We start from the raw sequence: 17537 nt of genomic DNA, 5'->3' as shown, positions 1-17537 counted from the left end.
AAGTACCCATCGTGCAGAATCACCCCTCTCCAAGTGTTACTGTATTTACGCTCATTACAGTTTAATTGAATGCACAGCCGACTATTTTAAAGGCTGATCGTGTGTTTTAGATCAAATCTGCAACTCACAAGCTGTCATATAAATCAAGTGGAGCTACAAGTAAGAGGGCTCACAATATGAACTGTATCTGGGGGAGTAGCATGGTGATTTTCAGATCTGAAGGGTTATATTTTGGGTTATTTCTTAGGTATAGAGTTTAAAATTAAATCAGATTAAATCCTGACTGATCAGATTTATTGCTCGTTGCAAAAGTTTTCATTTCAACTTTTTTTATTTAAGATTCTCACAGTTATTCCCACAGTTACAGACTATTTTGTAAGACGGTGCAAAGAAAAAAAATGTTGCTGAAGACGATCAAATCACTTTTTAACCTCAAGGTGTCAGCATTGGCATTTGTTAAATATGATGGGCGTTCTGAGAGCCTGTGCTGTGTCTGGTGAAGAGGCAGCAGCATGAAGGAAGCTGGACTGCAGGAAACTTTTCCTGGTTTGAAGCACCATTTTCCAAGAAGGACAGTTAAGACTGTTTCCTTCACGAAGTTTGCAGGAGAATACAAGCTGCTCTCTCCTCAAGCACCAACACCCACTAATGTTCCTTCAACGATCAGTGTGTAGGATTTAGTGGCATCTAGCACTGAGGTTGTAGATTGCAACCAACTGAATATACCTCATGCATAAAGAAAATAACACGAAAAACGTGAAAGACTCTCTAGAGCAGGTGTTTTTGTCTAAACATGGTGGTCCAACATGGTGGACTTGCTCCCTCTGTAGGTATAAAGGGTTCCTTCACACACTAATGAAAATAATAACGATACATTATTATGAATCTTATATTCAATTTCTGCCAATAAATCCCCCTAAATCCTACACACTGGATCTTAAAGCAAGATACCTTCAGGTACCACCTCCCTCTTGACATCTCAAGTATGTGCACATTTGTTAAGGGAGGATTTAAAACATGCAAAGACATTTTCCTTATTAAAACATCTGTATCCTAGGATTTACAGATCACATATCAGACGTTCATCTTTAAATGACAAATACACAAACATTGATTTCATTTTTTTATTAAAAAAAGAATCCATGCAGGATAAAAGTACAACTATTTTGCAGTCGTGTCATTCGGATCACATGTGAATTCATGGGAGAAACAGCCGTATCTAGAGAGACACCAGCAACTGTAAACAAAAGGAATCATTCCTTTTCCTCAAGTGTGTGAAGGAAAACATTTGGTCCCTAAAATCAGCCAGTTTTGCATTTTTTTTTTGTAAAAAGGAACGAGAGGGATTGTTAGTTTGGTCACAAGGTACGATAAGAGCACGGTTACAGCATCTTTACATATGCAATCCTCAGGTAACCCTTTACAAATTAAATCTACAATTAATGTACACGTTTATCTACAATTCTCTATACAAGCACAGTATATTCAGAAAAATCTTCTATACAGAGCAACTTCTATGTAAATGTTACACTTCTTATACATACTGAATTAAAACAAATACACAATTCAAGCTAGCTAAAACAAAAACATGGGGGGATTAAGTGAAATTCATGACTTTACGACATGCATCCATATTAAATCAAATGAAATAAATGTCAGAGTTCATCATCTAAAGAATATCTGAACAGAGAACAGACAAGACAAGACCAAAAAAATTGAAAATTATATTTCCCCGACTACCATTTTAGTAATTTAGTGTGAGAAAACTGACATTTAAATGTCTAAACCAATAAATGTTGAGCTCTATGTCAAAGTTAGAAGTAAGTCAGTACTATCTTCCTACTGAAACAGTGCTGAATTATTGTGCAGGTTAGCAGTATATTTGGGTTTGGGCGGGTATGATTGAATTAAGTTGTGCACAAATCTGGATAATATTTTTGGTCCTTGTTTTGGTTGTAATAAAATGGCTTAAAAATTCTGATTTAATGACAGTTTGGATTCTCAGCAGGGTGACTTTGCAGGTCGCTGAGTGTTTTGGTTCGTCAGTTTTTAATAGTGATTGTGAAGACTGGTTCGAGGGCTGGACAGTCGCCGAGATCATCTGACAGCTTCTAATAATAGCACTTACCGGTTTAGACAGTTAGGTACCATAAGGTAAATGACATCACTCATTCATTCATAGCAAATAAAGCCACCGGTCTCTATACAGAAGTTTGTAAATAGTCCTTTTTCCCCTAAAAGCAATTGTATGTGCATGATATCCAACACCACTTTTCACTTCAGATAGAGTCTAACAACCATTTCACATACACTTTCCATACACAACACCACTCAAACAAAAACAAAAGCAACAACTTTAAAGCCAAAGTCTGTAGAAGTGTGGGTTGTAATCCTGCTGCAGTGTTAAGACTCACAGCAATACTGACCTCTAGTGGGTGAGATTAGTCAACACAGTTCTGAGAGGAGTCGGCTGTGGCACGCAGGCCGTGGACCACCAAAGCTACAGGAGTAGTTCATTCTTAATAGTAAACGGCTGCCACCCTATGGCAGATACATGTAGTACTCTTAGGAAACGTCGCAGCACAAAACCTTAGAAAAACAATGCAACAGTGAACCATTTCAAGTGTGTCAGGAAAACCTCACACCTCGCACGTTAGTGGAACTCATCTTGGCTGAATTATTTTCTAGCTGTAGATAAAATTAATTTGAACCGTCCAACCTTGTGAGTGGAAGGTTGGCAAATTAAGAAAAGCTTCATCGAGAATGTGGTTCAGTGCAGTGCAATGTTTTTTCTAAGACAATATGCGACCTCGTACAAAACTGTCGCCGCCCTACATCTTGGTCTCGCTGTCAGGACGCCTTTCGTTCTCGTACTCGTTCTCCTGGCAGATGGGCTGGTACGGCTTCTTGTCCGCCTCCTCCACCACCGAGTTGCCGAACTCTGGGTCCTTTTTCTGCAACTCGTGACGTGACAGGTGTTCCACTATACCTGCGCCGATGGAGTCTCCGAGGACGTTGGTGGTGGTGCGCAATCGGTCCCTGAAGAAAGACAGAGAACAGGTGAGGACAGGAGGCAGGGGTTGAAAATAAAAAAACATGACAAGAGAAGACAAGATAAAACAAGACCAGGCAGGACTGAACAAGACAAAAGTAGACAAGAGAAGACAAAACAAGATGAGGAGATTTGCTTCAAGATGAGACAAGAGAAGACAAAACAAGAGAGGTGAAGACAAATAAAACAAGAAAAGACTCAATGAAGAGAAGCCAAAAGAAGACTAAACAAAAAAATGTTAAAGAAGACTAGAAAAGCAAAGATGAAACAAAAGAAGACAAAACAAAACCAGAAAAAGCTAGACAAAATAAGACAAGGCAAGACTGAACAAGAGAAGAGTCAAAAATAGAAGACAAAACAAGATAAAGTAAAATGAAACAAGACAAGGGAAGACAAAACAACAGAAGAGAAGACAAAACAAAACTAGATAAATGAGACGAAACAAGACAAGAGAAGACAAGGCAAGATGAAACAAGATGGGACAAGAGAAGACAAAACAAGACAAGTCAAAAATGAGACAAGAGAGGACACAACAAGACAAGAGAAGACAAAACAAGACCAGTCAAGATGAAACACGTTGAGACGAGACAAAAGAAAATAAGACAAGGCAAGATGAAACGAGACAAAACAAGACAAAACAAAACAAGATAAGGCATAATGAAACGAGACAAAGCACGACAAGTCAAAAATGAGACAAGAGAGGACACAACTAGACAAGAGAAGACAAAACAAGAACAGTCCAGACAAAACAAGATAAGAGAGGAACAAAACGAGAGAAGACAAAATAAGGAAACGGGAAGATAAGGAAAGATTAGACAACGGCAGAAAATACAAAATGTGACGAGACGAGATAAGACGAAACAAGAAAAAGCAGCCAAAAAAACCAACACAAGATAAACTAAGACAACAGAAAGAAGTCAGGACAAGAGAAATAAAGGCAAGATAAGACGAGACAAAACAAAAAGACAACACAAAACAAGACATTTCAAATTGAAATCCACCTGGAGTGTCTGTAAAATAATGTGTACCTAAAATAATATCATTAAAAAAAAAATGGAGGCATTGTTTGAACCGCTCCAGCCAATCTTCAGACCACATGAAACACAGCCAGCAGATTGGAGGAAGTGGGGCGTTGCACTGGGATTGACCGCCAACTGAATAAAAACCAGATGGATTGAGGGACGTGGAATGTGAGGGGAGTGTCCCTGGAAGCTGTCCTGTAATCCAGTCGAGAGTGCACGGCACACCGATCGGATCCCTTAAAACCCCCTAAAACCCTCCTGGCTGGACCTTGATTGAATTCACACTATATATCTCCTCACGTTTAAACCCTCTTCATTCCTTCTCAAAACCCAACCAAGGTTCTCATAAAGCTGATACTCACAGGAACCAATCAACTGCGATGATGAGGGTGATGTCATCGGTGGGCAGGCCTACAGATGTTAGCACTATCACCATGGTGACCAGTCCTGCCTGAGGGATTCCAGCTGCTCCGATACTCGCTGCTGTGGCTGTGATACTGATGGGAACAGTTGCAAACAAGAAGAAAAATGGAGAGAAATTTAAATTGTCTGGGAATCATTCATTGCAACGCGCAGCGACACACACGTTCCTGCGTTTGCCCTTGGTAACGACCGTGAGGAGGGTCAATTAAATACATTCCCTTGCCTGAAATATTATCCAGCATCTGTCTCCTGTCAGATAGTGAGGCTGGTGGTTAGAAAGTCATTAAAGCCTGTGTCACCTGTGGTTTTTGAGGCTTGGATGTGCATCACTTGGGTTAGGTGGGAGGCTATTTCTTGCCAAATGCTTTTGGATCCATTTAAGGGTTTGGCAGATCGAATAAATAGCTCCTTACTAAACTGATTATGTTACAAATGTAAAACAGGAAAAAAACAGCGTATAGAGACAGAATATTTTCACATCTAACTTCATGAATTAAGGGTTTATTTCAACTGAACCAGAGTTGGTGATTGTTGGAACAGTGGAAAGACTAACCAAGATGGTTTTGGTGAGTTTTATATCGTTTCTGTCAAGTTTGCATGAATTGTATTTTATGATTATCTATGAGGTAAAATTGCTGTTTTTGTCAATGGAGTCTGGTGGCTTGAAGAGAGCAATAAAACGCTGGTGCTCCAGATCTCGTCTACTGGCGGTGAATGCCGTACATAAAACCTTTAACTTGAACAAAACAAGTGTAATGTACAGTACGTCACATACCTGATGGTGAGAATCTGTCCGAAGTTGAGGTCATAATCATTGACTTGAGCGATAAAGATGGCTGCGAGGGCTTCATACAGAGCTGTACCGTCCATGTTTATGGTGGCACCAACAGGAAGCACGAAGCGGGTCACGCGTTTGTCCACCTTGTTGTTTTCCTCCAGGCATTTAAAAGTGATGGGCAATGTGGCCGAACTGAGAGAGGACAGAGGGAGAGGGACGTTGACGGAAAGAGGGGGAGTTAAAACAAAAACAGCATAAAACCAACGAAGGGTAAAATAAACCCAGTTTCCTAGAAAGTACAGTAAGTTGGTGAATTGCTTTAATCTCAAGCATCGAAGTGAGTATTGCATATGAGAGGACGACAATAACCTTGAATTTTCTTGTCAGTCTGTGAGATTTTGAGCCCAATCACATACCTGGAGGATGTTCCCAGGGCGGTGATGAGTGCCTGCAACAGTCCCCCTATGAAAACGAAGGGGTTCTTCCTCGTGACGAGGAAGTACAGTGTTGGCAGGACGACGATGGCGTGGATGAGCAGGCCACAAATTACTGTAATTGTGTACATCCCCAGCTGGCCGCCCATGGATGTGATGTCGTCCATCTCCACGATCTTACCAGCAATCAGGAACAGGATACCAATTGGTGCATACCTGAGGATTGATTGATTGTTATTGTGAATTTGTAATTGAAAGGTCCATCATGTCATCCTACATCCAATCAATCCATCCCGTCTGGTACTTACCACATGATGATGGCGACCAGCCTCATGATGGCCTCATTGAGGCTGTCGAAGAAGTCCTTGAGGGGTTGTCCCTGTTCCCTCATGCTCCCGATGATCAGACCAAAGCATATGGAGAACACCACCAGGCCAAGAGCATTGACTCCATTCACCGACCCTGGCACTGGGATCATCTCCTCCTGGGTTAACTCTCGGCTGTCATTGAGCGTGAATATCGAGTCATTCACCGTCATCGTCACTTGGACTACTCTCTTGGCATACTGCGTCTTGAACTGGGTTTTTAAAAAGTAAAGAGGACAGGTTAAATAGTGATTGATCCCTGGGGGAGGTAACATTTTACAAATACTTCTATTCAAGAATAACATGGCACATTTCTGTTCTTTGCAACAAAGCACAGTGCAGTTATTTGTTTGTGCTTTCAAGTTCCCGTAAAACCATCTGGTACACAGAATTGTACAATCCCGCCACCACCTCTGTCTGTGTAAAATGTCTTGGACTGAGGAAGTGAAAGTGGCACTGAGTGAGGGGCCTCCGTACACAACGGGGCTGTGCCAAGTTAAGAGCGATCGGATCATTAGGTGCCCATGAAAAAGGTCCCACCCTTGTCTGTAATGATTACTGTAAAACCCTTCCTGCAATATTTATGTTGGATCTTTAAATTAATCAAATTGTAAAGTTCCAAATGCATTTTCCTTCCTAATCTGATGACGTTTCAGGTTTCTGGCCTTCTTCTGTTGATCTTGAAGAAGGCCTGAAACATAATCTGTTGTCAAAGAGTATGCAACACTTTTGTCTACTTTCTAGTCTACATCCAGTAATCAGCACCTCATTACAGTGTGCTTAACCTTTCTTTTTTCTAAGTTTATCTCCAGTGTAACAGAGATCTCTCGTCTCTAGTCCACAGGGATGACAATGTCAATACGCACATACAAAAGAAATAGAAACCCTGTACTGTGGGGGGCTTTGAACAATGCTATACATGCCCTCAGGTACTGATGAGGATATGCTGAAGTGAGACAATTAAGGAATAAAACATTTCATGCAACTGCCCAACTAAGGCAATAGGAGGATGTGATGGGACTGAGAGTTACCTGTTTGGTGCAAGCCTCCACAAGGTTCGGAGGAAACATGTTTCTGGAAAACACAACAAGAGTTTTTGATTAGCAAATGTATAATTAATAATTAAAACTGTTTTATTTTGCTGATAAATGAAACAATAAAACACTACGTTTTTTAAAACGTAAGTTCACTCTGTAGGTAGAGTTTCACAGAGGCTCCTCAGGTCACGCTCAGGGTCAGCTTTAGTAGCTCATAGGAGGGAAAGTAGTGGTAGCAGCTGGATCAAGCAGTTGATCAAGGTGTGCGTAGGTACCTGATGAGGTCCAGGAAGGCATCAGCGGGGCTGACCTGCTCTATCTTCTGCTGCTTGGTGAATTCATCCTTTGATCCTTTTCCAGGGTGAATAATGAGCACCATGACAATGCCTATGATCACAGCGATGACGGTAGTGGTGGTGTAGTAGACCACTGCCCTCAAACCCATTTTACCGGAAGCACGGCTGTCCAGAGCGGCCATTCCTGAAAAGGAAATATCATGTGCATTAAAGCAACGTCATGTAGAAATTGGCATTTTGTGTGATTGACCTTTAGATTTTGCACAAATCAGTGCTTGTCAGTAACTTTTGTCCTCAGTTAGCCTGGGAAAATGTGCTGTAATTATCAGTGAAATACACCCATCTGGATTATCTGATGAACTATCACTGTGACTACAAAGAACGGCAAGAAACACAATCTGACGCTGACCTTTCCTAGTGGAAAAACAACACCTACTGAGCAGCACCCAGGGGTGGATCTGCTGTGCGAAATCTGTTTACATGTTGTAGATTCATATACAGATAACGTATGGCCTGAAGGTTTGGCACCGTTCTATTATTTGGTCAGACAACACAGGTGCATTTTTCCATGTGTTACGTTAGTTTGTTGTGAACACACGCAGAAGACTGACATGTCAGTTACAGATTAACAGCTTGACCTGAAAAAATAAACACCAAATCTGTAACTGTATTGTGAGGTCACAGCCGCATGTATGAGGCAAATCGAGCGAAGGCCAGCGCGCAGAAAGAAGCAACACAACGTACATACAAAATACAACACAGACTGATTGAGAGCAAACAGATAATGATCAAGTGACGAAGAGATACTTCGCTTCCTGCCGTCTGCTAAACCTGCTAAATGAGAAGTAGCTTTAGGAATTAATAATAAAGCACTGACGGGGGGGAAAAAACTGCAGGAGCCTGGGGGCTAGGCCGTCGCCCACAGCTCTATAAACAGACTTTGTAGGGATAATGGTGGCAAAAAGAAATGCAGGCATTAGGGAATAGACAAGCTGCCTCGATGGGCATGACAGCGGCGGTGTATTTTCAAAGTGTCAGGTCCTATTATGGCTTTTATCTTCATTCAGAGCTGCACAAGGCAGAGCAGGCTTTGTGTGACAGGAGATCTATGTGTTGTACTGTGACACTTTGGTATACTAACGTGTGTGTGTGTGTGTGCGTGTGCATGTGTGTGTGTACATACTGCCCCTGCTTCGGCTCTCTCTGCCCCTCTTGTCTCAACATGCCTGGACTTGGCTTTTATCCAGATTTTCTTTTTGATCCTCATCCTTGCCTCCCTCATTCTCTTCTCCCAAATTCTTCACCTTCTCTCTCCATCACCGCCTCTTGTTTCAGGGTGCCCCTCGGTACCCCCCCTTGCCCTTCCTCCTCCCTCTCCTCGCACTCCCCTTTTCTTGCCCACTGATCTTATTGCCGCAATCCTATTTCATTGCCACCCCTTTTCCTCCACCCCACCTCCTATTCCTTTTTTCTGACAGCCCTGGGAAAACTTGTTGACTTAGTCAGCCCCGCACGCACACAATGATCCCCGGCCTGTTGTCTGGGCAACACTGGACGCAGCCTCACCAATTCCATCCTTTCAAAGGATTGAAAGGACAAAGATTGAAGGAGAGCAGGGAGAATGACTTTCTTTCTCATATGGGGAATGTTCATCAAACACAAAAGTAGGCCTGCTTTAGGGGGGGAGAGTTGAAGCGCAGGACAAGTGCAAGAGGTCCGTCCAAAGGGCAATTAACATCCACTGACGCTTTGCCAAAAGTTGAGTCCGCAGCTCTAGTAAGACTTAGTAAGAAAACCTCTCCACATGTCACGCTCAATAGATCCTACAGAAAATTCATTGGTTTTAATAATTCGGTTCCATTCAGCCAAATGTGTCAATTTGTTGCTTTTCTTTGTCTTAAATGAAACCACCCTGACTATCTTTGGATCAGGGTGTGCCGGTTAGAACAAAGATGCGACTTTAACATCTCACCGCAGGCCCTTGGGAGGAATCAAGAAATGTCTGAAGTGAAAATAGTTACAGGCAGGCACATATACACAGGTTAGAAATCTTATAAATCAGCAAAAAATAAAGTAAGGCTTGATTTTTTTTTAGTTTTTCTCAATTGCTAGGACACAGTAGTATTCAGATTGTGCCTGTGCTGTCTAACTCATGGTGCAGACAGTGATAAATAAAGGGATAAGTGTGAAGAGTTAAAACAAATGTTAGAACAGGAAAAAGTGTTAATAGTTGTGGGAAATGTGCCTGTCGTTTGGTACATTGTGTAAAACTGCAACAGGATAAGAGATTTTTCGGCACAGAAATGAAAAAGGGGTTTTGGATAATACTCGTGCACAGTTTGACAGTTTGCTGGACTAATGGAGGTGATTTTTGTGCCATTCTTGTGCCAGTTTTGATATACTTGCTCTTGCCAGACTTTATACTTGAATGGTAACTTGATGCTTCTTTAAATTACTTGATTTTATATACATTAAAAATGAGGTTTGTCATTACTTTTACTTCACACTTTACTACCAGCTGCTTTCACTCTTTAACAAATGTCAGGGAAATTTTTAATCAATGAGTTGGCAACAGATAACCTTTGCCCCCTTGCTTTTCCGGTGGTATTGTTGTTGGCGCTGCTGTCGCAAAAGAAAACCGGATCATTTCTGTTTTTCTAAGAATTGCAAATGACAACACCACAGGACAAAGCCTGAGTTTAATCAATCATTTGCTCTATAATAGAAATAAACTGCCATTCAACCTTCCTTTTCCTGGGTGTCCGCGTTCCCAGTGGCTGACAAACTTGTATAGTGATAGAGAGGTTTATAGGGAACCTATGTAACATTACATTTTGCAATCAACATTTACTTCATGGTGACATGTTAAAGTGGAAAACTTGTCCATTGCCAGTTTAAGAAACTCACAAAAAGTCTGTTCAGTTTTCGACTGTCAGCCTGTGTCCTCTTTAACATTTTTTTCCCCCTGTCTTTACTTCTTGTCCTGGTCTGCCCCTTGACTCCCTTCCCCTTCCACGTTTAAGCTCCCCTTCCAGCGAACTCTGCTGTAATCATCCTCCTTTTCCTCTTTTCACTGCCCACATCCCCTCTCCCCTGTCCAGCCCCTTCTTGGCTCTATATGTACTCTGTGGTGGACCCTCAGCTCTTAATGAAATGCCTGAGGACAATGTGGATTTTGTGGCGAACACATGTTGAGTGGTTAGTTTGAAGTGTGTTTGGAGAAAGAAATGTGGTTATGGATGAAGATCACTCATTGAAACACATAAGCCATTTTTCTCAGTATCCCTGAGCCTTGGTTTTCTTTACTTTCCTACCTTCCAGGGACTCTCAAGACTCTGCTCAGACTTTCTGATTCCTAATTCAGCCTTGCTTTTAGGCAGGTACAATATTCAGGGGCAAGTCCCTTCCAACTGGGACAGCCCATTTCACATAAAGGCACAATTCATCGTAGGGAGCGTGACACCCAGTTTGCACAGGGGCCACGTGTTTGCAGAAAAGAAGTCACAGGAGCGCTGAGGTTTTTTTTATCCTTTTAACGTAAAATATCTCAAAGTCGTGCTCCATGTCATGTATGTAAAGCAGTCACTGCTCTACAGAAATAGAAAAAATAGAGCCTAGAGCGATAACATTTAGAGAAAGTTGATGCTGTGGGGATAGAAACACGGCTCACGTCTGTTAAAACACACTTCAAGATAAAGAGGAGCCGTCGTCCTCTAAACTAACCTGAGGGCCACTTGTACTACTTTTCAACTGGGGCCTGAGTTTCAGCAGAAATCTGAAAAACTGCAAAAGCAAAAAGTCACCCAATCAAAACTGAGTCAAAATTTCCACCAACTCGGGAATTACAGCTGTGTTGCAGATGTTCAGCATATTGCTATATAACTATTAAAGCAAAAAGCAAAGCTATTAATCCATCTGTTAATCTATTAATTCTCCTGTTTTATTGTTTGGAAAGTCAAAATTCCTTGAGGAGAGTGAATCATAGCGTGGCAGCATGTGTGTGTATGTGTGCAGTTACATTTCACAGCCGCAGTTATGAACTGCTGATGAACGCTCCATAAAAACTCTGGAATTTCAGTGTTGCAATAAGAGAAGATATAAAAAAGGATGAAATAAGAATAATAACAGTAAAGCATTACGGATGAAGATCTTGAGATTAACAGTACATCCTTTCTTGCCAATAAGGAAGTCCACCCAACTTTGCAACTGAGAGAACAATAACGGGTGTGACATTTTGTCAATACTGACACTCAGTAAACGCAGGTTTAACAGTGAAGAGGAGGCAGCAGTAACTCTAGAAAACCTGATTTCATTTTAAAACCAATTATGGCTCTGGCCAATGACTTGACAGATATCAAATTTAGTCTTATCTGCATTTTAGAATTGAAATCTGTTTTCTAAATGTTTTGTCATCTGCATTTTGAACCTTGTTAGACATGAAGTACATTTGGTAGGCATCATTGTGTGTGGTTGAATTTGCTTTCTTGGGTTTATTCTTGGTTGTGCGACGCTGCCTGAATGACTTATGCAGATAAAGTTTGTTCAGACCGGTGCTGTTTCACCAACAATTACTTAAAGCTGCCGCAAGCGCTGTTGTTGTTTTAGCTAACTTGTGGTCAACCCTCTCTTAACGTATTGTTGAGTTAGCTACCTAGCTAACGTCAAACAAATGTGCAGCGTTTGCATTGGCCCTGCCAGTGTTTTTCATGTCACCACATGAATGCACAGCGGTTAATCACCAGACGTAGCAGCAGAGAGAAGAATCCTGCTGTCTGAACCTCTTTATGGAGTTCTCTGTCCTGATTGGATAAAGTGGGCAGGGATACCAGAAAATGTATTTTCTCTATTACTGCATGAGCAGAGGGGAGGAGAGACATGGGTTACTGACCAAACACTGTCTAACAGTGATATTTAATAATTATTTTCATCAAAAAATATAACTGTGAGCAGCTTTAAATGTAAGTTATGTTATTTTTGTGTCTAAATTAAGCTGCAAAACCAAATTACTATTCCATGATAACAAAAATGAGTGGCAGCAGTAGTGTAAAGAGTGTTATTGTTAAGTTGTCTAGGCTAATAACTTTATCTATCTGTTTACTTGGATAAGGCCACATAAACACACAGAAGAGACAGGAGCTGTGTGACAGAACAGCACTCTGTGTTGGCTTTCACATGTTGTAGCTGCGGTCATGTGACATGATGTCAGAGGATGCTGATGTTACGCCCCGCTGCAGGACAAAGCAGGTTATTATCGGACAACGTGTCTCTGTCGTCCCTTCAGGAGACTGGCTTCTGGAGCTTTCAATCACCGCTCAGAGAGGGGACATTTGGTCTCGGCATGTCCCGCCTACTTTTTGTCAATCAGTGCTGCTGACCAGTGTTGTTGGAAACTCGCATGTTCTGTCTATTCTTTCACTTCCACAACAAGAAGAGGCCCTGCTCAGTAACAGACCTGTAGGTATTTAGGAGAAAACACCCCCGCGTGTCGGACTCGGTTTATGAACCATTATCAGCAGAGATGAATGAACTCACTTGGATTAGAAGACCTCAGCGTCATATGTTTGTGTTTTTCTGAAAAAAAACCCCAACTCCATGTGAGCCACAGCGGGTACGAGACATCCTGAAGCTACAAACAAACCAGTCCACATATTCTGGATTGCTTATTCGATCAAAACACAATGACGCTGGGACTGATTTGCTCGTGTTGCATCAATATCAAGACGCATTGCAACATGGGACAAGCATGTGATTGAGACCAGCACTGTATGCTCAAAACGTACCTCTCTTGTCTGTCTCTCCCTCTGTCGCTGATGAGGTCATCCCAACCCGAGTCCACCACTGGGCCCTAAACCAACAAACAGCGTCGGCTGAACAAACACATGGCTCGCTCTGCCACTCATGAGGTTCATGTTGATGAGCCGAGCCCCAGACCAACAAACAGCACCGTCACTGATATGAACTTTTTACACAGAGAACACATGCTGTCTGCAAAACATGTCGCTGAAGCCTGGGACTCTTTCCGTATAGTCTCCACTTCAGGCTGGTGGAGATACAATATGACGGTAGAAAGTGGAGTGCAGTGTTTTTGTCTGGAGGCTTTCTCTACAGTCTAACATAATGTGAAGGCAGCTGTGGAGCCAGACATGCTGCAAATGTGTGTTTAAGAGATAATGTGAGGGTTTTTTGTGATATTAGGAGATACAGCAGAGTGCTGAGTGTGATGATATAAATTTTGAACAAAACAGTGTCACACAAGCTTGAACTCTGAGTGTCTGTGCGCTTATTTTAGATTTCTGAGGCACAAAAAATAGCCAATGAACTAAAAATAGGCAATGATAACTTACCGTGATGACTGCAGCCTTAAGGGAGTGCTGTGTGTAAGCCTTGGGTGTGTGAGATGATGTCACATTTATTTGTTAACATTACTGATGCAATGGGTAAAACATTTTAATAAGATTTACAAATATGAGAAATATATATAGATTTTTTAATCAGTGACTAAAAATAACGTGAAAAAAAAATACCATTGTGTCGAAATCTTGCTGCGTGACTGCAGAGAATAAAGAGTAACCAATTAAGTGAATAAAAGTCTGGTTTGGTGGGAGGTGCATCTGAAGCTTCTGGCGTCCCGATGACATGCCGAAAATACGGACGGATGTTCGTACCTGTGATGAGACTGGAAACCAGCAGGGGAAGCACGAGCATCTGCAGCATTCTCATCAGCAGTTCTCCAGGAAAAGAGAAGAACTTCACATCACGGTAAGACATCTTGTACGGCCGCAGGGCAAAGCCCAGAATTATCCCTGCAGTGCGGAGCAGATGTGGATGAAAGAAAAGTCAAAACGTTATTAGAGCGTTTCACATTTTCAGTCCCAGATTTGTCACCTGTTAGTCAGATAAGTTGAAAGCTGATGTGTTTCAAAATCCCCCCCCCCCCCCCAAAAAAAAACATGTGAAAGCTTACTGTTAAAGGTTTACATCATGCGAACACATGATCGTTACTGGGAATGCTTTTTCGTTCAATGACAAATGTTTGGGAGTAGGTGCAGTCTTCAGAATACCTACGATTGTGAAATTATGTTTTTTACAACATGGTTTTCTGGTCAAAATGTGTGCAGAAAAAGAAAAAGAATTTCCCCTTGTGGGATTAAAATAGTATAATAAAATAAAGAAGTTCTTTTCGTCAGTGTCAATTGTCCAACAGACCCAGGTGGCTGACCCTGAAGGATGCCCTGAATTTAACAATCAATCAAATGTGTTTGTCATGGCACGGTGTAATTCTAGCAGGGCTGCAGATGTGCAGGAGGTGGGTGGGCCTGGCTTACTTCCTACTGAGCAAGAATCAAAGGTTAATGGCAACAAGTCAAAGGTCAGCTACAGGGCCAGATATAGGCCAATCTGCAGAGTTCATCTGAGTTCCCTCTGTTCTCTCATCCGGTGGGTTTGTATCAATTCTTTTCCTTCTTCCGACACGCTACAGGGGTGTTAGTCACACCATATTGATGGATTGTTGGGGTGACGCAGGAAATCTGGTGCCTTCTTCTTTACAAGATTGAATGGGGGGGGGGTGGGTGATAGATGGAGCGTAGAGGAACAAACAAAGCCTCTTCCAATAATCTCCAGTTTTAAATCAGCTAAACTGCCAATTGAGTTCAGTGTCTCAAGTGAAAAAAAAGTAAGTTTTCCCTCTTACCAATAATGACAGCAGCGATGGTAAAGAGCACAAAGGCGTTTCTTATGAAGAATCCTTTAACGTCATCCTTGGAGATGTTCTCCACTCTCTTCATGGCCAGCAGCGACCGGGACTGGATCCTGGCTCGGATTTGGTTGAGGCCACTCCGGGACCTCTGCGGGTTCTCCCCGTTGCTCTGAGTCATGGCTGTTGTTGCAGACCTGTTATTTAGGTGCAGGAACTCAAACTCCTCTCAGCTGTGACGGGAACACCATAAAGGTGTTGCTGATTCACTTGTTACCTGTTGCTCCTCTTGATCTCTCTCACACTTTCTGCTTTGGTTACACGTGTCCTGAGAGGGAATAACATATTAGAAAGGGTTTAAAAAATGTGTGCACAACAAAAAACAGTTATTGTAAAAGGTAGACTCTGTCTTTACCATTGCAGAACAATGGCACATACACAGGGGATCAGATTGTTAACTCATTTTATTGTAACATCTGACAGATGGTGACCCTCAAATGTAATCAAATGTAACATCTACAGTAATGACCTAAAAATGCATTATAAAAACTAAACTTTCAACTCTTCTGTCAGTGAAATGTTGCACCATGGATAAAGAACACATGTGTTGAAACCTGAACTCTGGAGGCATGCAGACTTCCTCTTACGCACACTCGAGTAACTAAAACACACGTGTACAGATACTGATTCACAGATCTCACACTCACACACATTTAGACATATACAAACACAGTTGCAGACATATTAAAAGGTAAAATACTGAGATAGAAGTTGTTACTGTACCTTTAGACTTGAGCAATAACTTCCTCTGGAGTAATGTTTTTCCAGTTTTTCAGGGGTAAAGTTCTGGTTTAAAGCTCGATCAGTGTGAGAGGGACAGAGGAGCTCTTTGGCTGCGAGCTGGTCAGTGCGAGCAACCAGCAATGAGGAGAAAGAGGAGAGGAAAGAGGAGAGGGGAGGAGAAAGGGAAGGAGGGAGTTGCGGTGGTCGGGATGAGAGAATAAAAGAGCCAGTGAGAGAATGGAGGCGGCGCTATAGTAGAAGAAAAACCAGGGTTAGTCAGTCACACAGTGTGGGCTTGTGGGGAGGTGAAGCGGGAACTAAAAAAGTGAAGTAATTTAGAGGAGGGGGGGCAAGCATTTCAGACAGAGGGGAGCTTGAGGAATAATGAGCTCTCGAAGCAGGAAAAAGAGAAAGAACCTTCTTGTCTTCTTCTGTCCCTCTCAGCCCTCTTTTCAAATGGTTTTTCACGCTTGATGAGTTCAGTCTAATTGGAGATTCCTGCAGAGAGTGAGTCAACAAGAAAATAAAAAAAAAAACATATGGAAGTGGATTAGACTTTCATACATTTATATTGGCACATCTCCAACAGACACACTCATCAATCAGCCTCAGTTTGCCTTATTTTTGCTGCCTTTAAGAACATTACACATTCACGCCATACAAAGTCCACTTGGCCATCTTACTATCAGGAAAAAACTGGTGAGTCTTTAGTTTGTGAAGCTAAACAGGGCAGGTAAATATTTACCAAGTGCCAGCGGTGCAACTGGTGCCCTGCAACTTTAGGCAATGAAAGAAATAACCCTTGCAAACAGTCTGGAGGTTTTTTTGGCTGACCGCTGTGCTGCATGTGTGTCGTGAATTCTACATAAGCTTTTTGCACAGGAGACACGCTGGTTAGGGACTTAAACAGTCCCATGGAGGATGATCCAAACGCAAGCAGGGCTGATGGCCGGGAGTTAAGTTTGGCAGCCAAATTCAGAAATTCACAGTGAGGGTGTGTACGGAAATGTGTGCGTGTGTGAAAGTGGGTAAGTGTGTTTTTGAAAAAAGTGTGAGTGAGGGAGGCAGAGCTGAAGGCATCCTTTCTGACTCATACCAAGGGAATCCATGTTTGGCAGAGATGTTGTGAAATGTTTCAGTTTACACACACATACACACACACTGTACCTCATACTTCATATGACCTCAGTAAAATTATATAACCTCAGACTCTGGCATGTTTACTACTAGAAAGAAGAAAAATTTCTAAGAGCAGACCTAACACCAACAGATTTTTTTACTTAAGAGTTTTGAATATATTCGGAGTGGCTGCGCTCCCATGATTATAAGTTCTGAGTTCACTCAGAAAGGCAATAAATCATTTTTCCTCTTACCAAGAATTTGACGCATCCATCCAGATAGTTTGGATTTGCTGAGATAAGCGCTGCAGACCATTTCAACACGGTGGACCTCTTGCGTTTGGTTTCAGTAATTCTGAGCACCAAATATTTCTACTCGGCAGAAATATAGAAATAGAAAGACTTTAGGAGCCCCACTCCTGATTGGAAGAAAGACCGTCATCATCTTGCAAGTGAGGGGCCATTCAAGACTCATTGGAGTTAATTGTGCATAAAACCGAGGGAAAGAAACTGCTCCAAAGTCTGGTGGTCTG

The 17537-nt window shown here is 42.0% G+C and overlaps 1 protein-coding gene across 2 annotated transcripts; it reads right to left on the bottom strand.

Moving 5' to 3' along the window:
- Positions 1-1110: 1110 nt before the first annotated feature.
- slc1a3a (solute carrier family 1 member 3a) lies at positions 1111-16026 on the bottom strand. 2 transcript variants are annotated; one of them, XM_073466009.1, is made up of 10 exons: positions 15887-16026; positions 15101-15431; positions 14073-14210; positions 7387-7591; positions 7106-7148; positions 6018-6286; positions 5692-5925; positions 5273-5467; positions 4437-4571; positions 1111-3039 (listed from the first exon to the last, which is right to left on the bottom strand). In XM_073466009.1, the coding sequence occupies exons 2-10, from the start codon at positions 15282-15284 to the stop codon at positions 2832-2834; spliced, it is 1611 nt and encodes a 536-aa protein (XP_073322110.1). In that variant the 5' UTR covers positions 15285-15431; positions 15887-16026; the 3' UTR covers positions 1111-2831. The 2 variants fall into 2 exon arrangements, with proteins under 2 accessions (XP_073322110.1, XP_073322111.1); XM_073466010.1 differs by lacking the exons at positions 15101-15431; positions 15887-16026 and adding an exon at positions 13188-13252 and having other exon boundaries at positions 14073-14143.
- Between the last annotated feature and the right edge of the window lie 1511 nt (positions 16027-17537).

Source organism: Pagrus major, chromosome 5 (assembly GCF_040436345.1).
Source record: "Pagrus major chromosome 5, Pma_NU_1.0".
Taxonomy (NCBI): Eukaryota; Metazoa; Chordata; class Actinopteri; order Spariformes; family Sparidae; genus Pagrus; species Pagrus major.
This window is presented reverse-complemented; position numbering and strand designations above follow the sequence as displayed.